Raw genomic sequence first — 3,803 nt, 5'->3', positions numbered from 1 at the left:
ACTGTTCAACCGATGATCGAGTATAATCGATGATCGTGACATCACTACCTTTGACCTCTGACCCCCAGCGTCGGCATCCCACCTCGTTTTGACGATCCCCCCCAACGACCCGAATATCGTGACCGTACGTCGAGCGGTTAAGATTTGTGCCCAACTGTTGACGGACGGACGGACGGACGGACGGACGACCGGACGGACGACGGGACGGACGGACGGACGGACGGTCATGCGATTCTACAAGCTGCATCTGACTATGTCAGATGAGCTAAAAACAAACGAAACGTAAAACAATTCGCAATTCCATAGAAGCTGTTTACTAAGCACTCAATGATACTGATTTGTAAGTGATCACAGAGCCCCGCTTGATTACATAGCTTACTAGGTAGTTTCTCTTAAAAGTATTGCACTTTGTATCGTACTGTGAAAGCTGTATTGTGATACGTATCGTACCGTGAAGGCTGTATCACGATAGATATCATATCGTAAAGGCTGTATCGTAATACGGATCGTATCGCTAAGGCTGTATCATGATACTGATTGTACTGTGAAGGCTGTATCATGATATGGATCGTATTGTGAGCTACCCATGTCGTTCCACACCTAATCGTTACCTACCTGTCTGGCAGATGACACTTCAGGTCAGAGACGACATATCCATCGGCGTTCGGTTCCATTTTCACTGAAACATGTCAAAACACCATCAGGGGTAGAAATTAACTTGTGAATAAGGGAGTCTAACGGACTCCCTGCCCTCAAAAAGAGGGAGTCTGCAGTCTGAAGTTCAAAACTAAAGATATTAACAATAACGCATGTGACGTGTCTGCATGGCACGTCTGCCGAATTTTCTTTGGACATTTGCTGAAAAAATTCGGTAATTCCGCAAGGCCGTGCTCCGGAATGAACTAGTTTGTTTAGCAGAATTTTCAGGGAGTCACACGGACTCCTGCATATGTCAAATCCGGGAGTCCGACAGTAAATCAGGGAGTATTTGACTCCGGACTCGCGTTAATTTCGCAACCTGCACCATGATACCTTAAATGCTGAAATGCTGATGAAATCGACAAGACAGTACCTGGCTTGCTAGACTGACTGCACTTTCTAACTTTGACAAGAAAAGCACATCAGGGCTACATTCAATAGACATGTCATCAAATGGACGTGCAGTGCTTTATCAGTTAAGTTACGTTTCTAGTGCCTCGATACTGTGCATTGCTACCGGAGGCACCCGTCTCTATTACGCAGTAGTACCGTATTATACGTGACTGTAATTGCCAAATCATAGCTGTTGTTACTGTTGTGTTAACACATCTGTTCTATGAGTTAGACGAAAACGTACACTGTGGCTCGGGAATCGTGTAGTAACTCTGCAGCGCCTGGTCTTTAGGCATCGGCTCTGCATTCGGGTCCTGGCACAGGTAGAGCAAGCTCGCGAGGTCACGGATGCGATCGGCCAGGCAGCGCTGCTTGAAGTCAGCCGCCGTCCATGCTGCCAGGTGGTACACGCCCATGTGGTCTGCAGACGACAAGAATTCTCATTATGCAAACTAGTAGGGCGGATAAGCGCATGGATCGTGCACTTTCGGTTAGAATTGTGAAACTTTGCACATGCGTACTACAATAGGTCCTGAAGATTTTCTATTAGTGCCAATAGAACAGCGCCACCTGGCGACATACAACCAAATGGAGCAGGAGAACGAAAAATATGAATGCTGGGATACGGTAGATGAACATAAACCAACAGTGAAAGAGAATCGGAGAAAACGTGAATGCTAACAGGTGGGAAAGCGAGTACCAGAGAGAAGGCGAATGCTCAAAGGTGGGATATAGCGGGTTCTAGAGAGACGAGTGCTAAAAACCGTTGTGCGATTGAAATAGAGAGGAAATTTAATTGATAAGAGCAATAAGAAATAGATACTAGCATGCATCTTTGTACATTTAATTATTATTTCATATTGATAGCTACAACTAATATCATGAAAGCAGGAAATAAATATTTAACTCTGCTCAAACTGATAATCCAATCCTAAACTCAATGAAATGCCATTCAAAACATCGGTACTAGCAAGCCAGATGACAACAGCTCCAAAGAGATTAGTCAATAGACCCCAGTTGAGTGAAGTACTAACCACATAAACGTTACGATTTAAAATCTGATGGGGGGGCCATGGCCCCCTTGTGCCCCCCCCCCCTTAGCTACGCCAGTGATCAACTCGTCTCTTTCCGTCTTAGATGTAGTCCCTTGAACTTTGAAGACTATTATTTACGAGGTTACGAATGGTATATATTTACTGATAATGCCCTAATTATTATTCGCATACCGATATCAATCTTGTAATCACTATTATCATAAATGTCTGTATGTCCTGCTATTATCCTGAATGTATACCGCGAAAATTTATGCTAATTATTTCCACGCTGATCTGTACTTACGCTGAGCTGATATCGTATTTACTGTTACGTATCCTAAGTATATACCGCGGAATACCGTGTTATTTCCATAAACAGATATCATACCTTGTAATTGTTATTGTCCTAATGTTTTCTGTGGTATGTCGTGTTAATTATTTACATAAACCGATATCATACCTTGTAATTACTTTCATCCTACAAGCATATGCTGCCAAATGTTCTGTCAATGAAATGAATACTAATATCACATCTTGTACTTACTATTATCCTACATGTATGCTGCCGAATGCCATGTTATTTATTTGCATAATTGATGTCATCTATTATAATCACCTGTTTCCTAAATGTATGCCGCATAATGCCATGTAAAATATATGCATAATGATATTATATCTGGTAATTATCCTATTGTCCTAAATGTATGCCGCGAAATGTTCCACAGTGATACATTTCCACAGTGATATCATATGTGGTAATTATTATTATCCTAAATGTATGCCACGGAATGTTATGTTAATCATTTCCACAGTGATATCATGAATGTGTGAACACGTGGAAATGAAGCCACGCCTGAGGCATTGCCGCACATAGAACAACTAATGACACCCGCGATTGAAACAGATAAAACTAACATGTGATTACTACTTCATTTTATTCATTTTCCAATTTAATACATGCAATTGTCTTATTAAAAAAATTCTACTTTTCTACGCACTGGTATGATTACTAAGAGTAAGAGCAATATACTCACTAATCACTTCATTATTAAGTAGTTGTAACTAGAACGTATACAAGCAAAGTACTGCTGCCCAGTTAGTTGCTGAAATTTTTTTAAACCCTGCGCTGTGGTTCTGGTAAGTATTCCCACAATACGGCACAGTTGCACTTCTTGATAATGTCTTGATAATATACACGATACATTGACCGAAAGATATATCCACACACACCCCCCTTGTCTACATGTCTCACTGTGTCAGCTTCCACGCTGATGGAAGGAGCTCCAGTAACACGATTCTACTATCTATGATATCAAGAGCTAATAATACCTTATTATATTCATTATAATACCTAAAGGTATTATTAGCTCTTAATGATATATTATTTAGAGTAATTAATAAGTGTGCGGGCAACATTGACTGCTCTCACACGGCACCGAGTACATATCCGGCCACTATCTAAGTTGTCATACGCTGGCTATACACAACAAACAGCGATGCAGGGGTCATCAGATTGCATTTGTGAATCCATTCCGTGATAAATTCAAATAATACCCGCATATTATTAATCATACATAACAAATTCGCATTGTCATTTCGTACCCTGACAGATATAAAATATTTGGGCGTGCTACTTTGTAACACAAAAATTACTCATCGGCTCTAGAAAAACTACGA

General features: G+C 41.0%; 1 protein-coding gene across 1 annotated transcript in view; it reads right to left on the bottom strand.

Moving 5' to 3' along the window:
- Window positions 1–611: 611 nt before the first annotated feature.
- The window catches only part of LOC106808822 (signal transducer and transcription activator-like), a 10,608-nt gene continuing 7,416 nt past the window's right edge, over window positions 612–3,803 (bottom strand). The window contains exons 2-3 of the mRNA XM_014811690.1: window positions 1,337–1,513; window positions 612–679 (exon numbers count right to left, since the gene is read on the bottom strand). Of these exons, the coding sequence (XP_014667176.1) occupies window positions 612–679; window positions 1,337–1,508 (240 nt within the window). The 5' untranslated portion in view covers window positions 1,509–1,513. The remainder of the gene's footprint in view (window positions 680–1,336; window positions 1,514–3,803) is intronic.

Source organism: Priapulus caudatus, unplaced genomic scaffold, assembly GCF_000485595.1.
Source record: "Priapulus caudatus unplaced genomic scaffold, Priapulus_caudatus-5.0.1 Scaffold308, whole genome shotgun sequence".
Taxonomy (NCBI): domain Eukaryota; kingdom Metazoa; phylum Priapulida; class Priapulimorpha; order Priapulimorphida; family Priapulidae; genus Priapulus; species Priapulus caudatus.
This window is presented reverse-complemented; position numbering and strand designations above follow the sequence as displayed.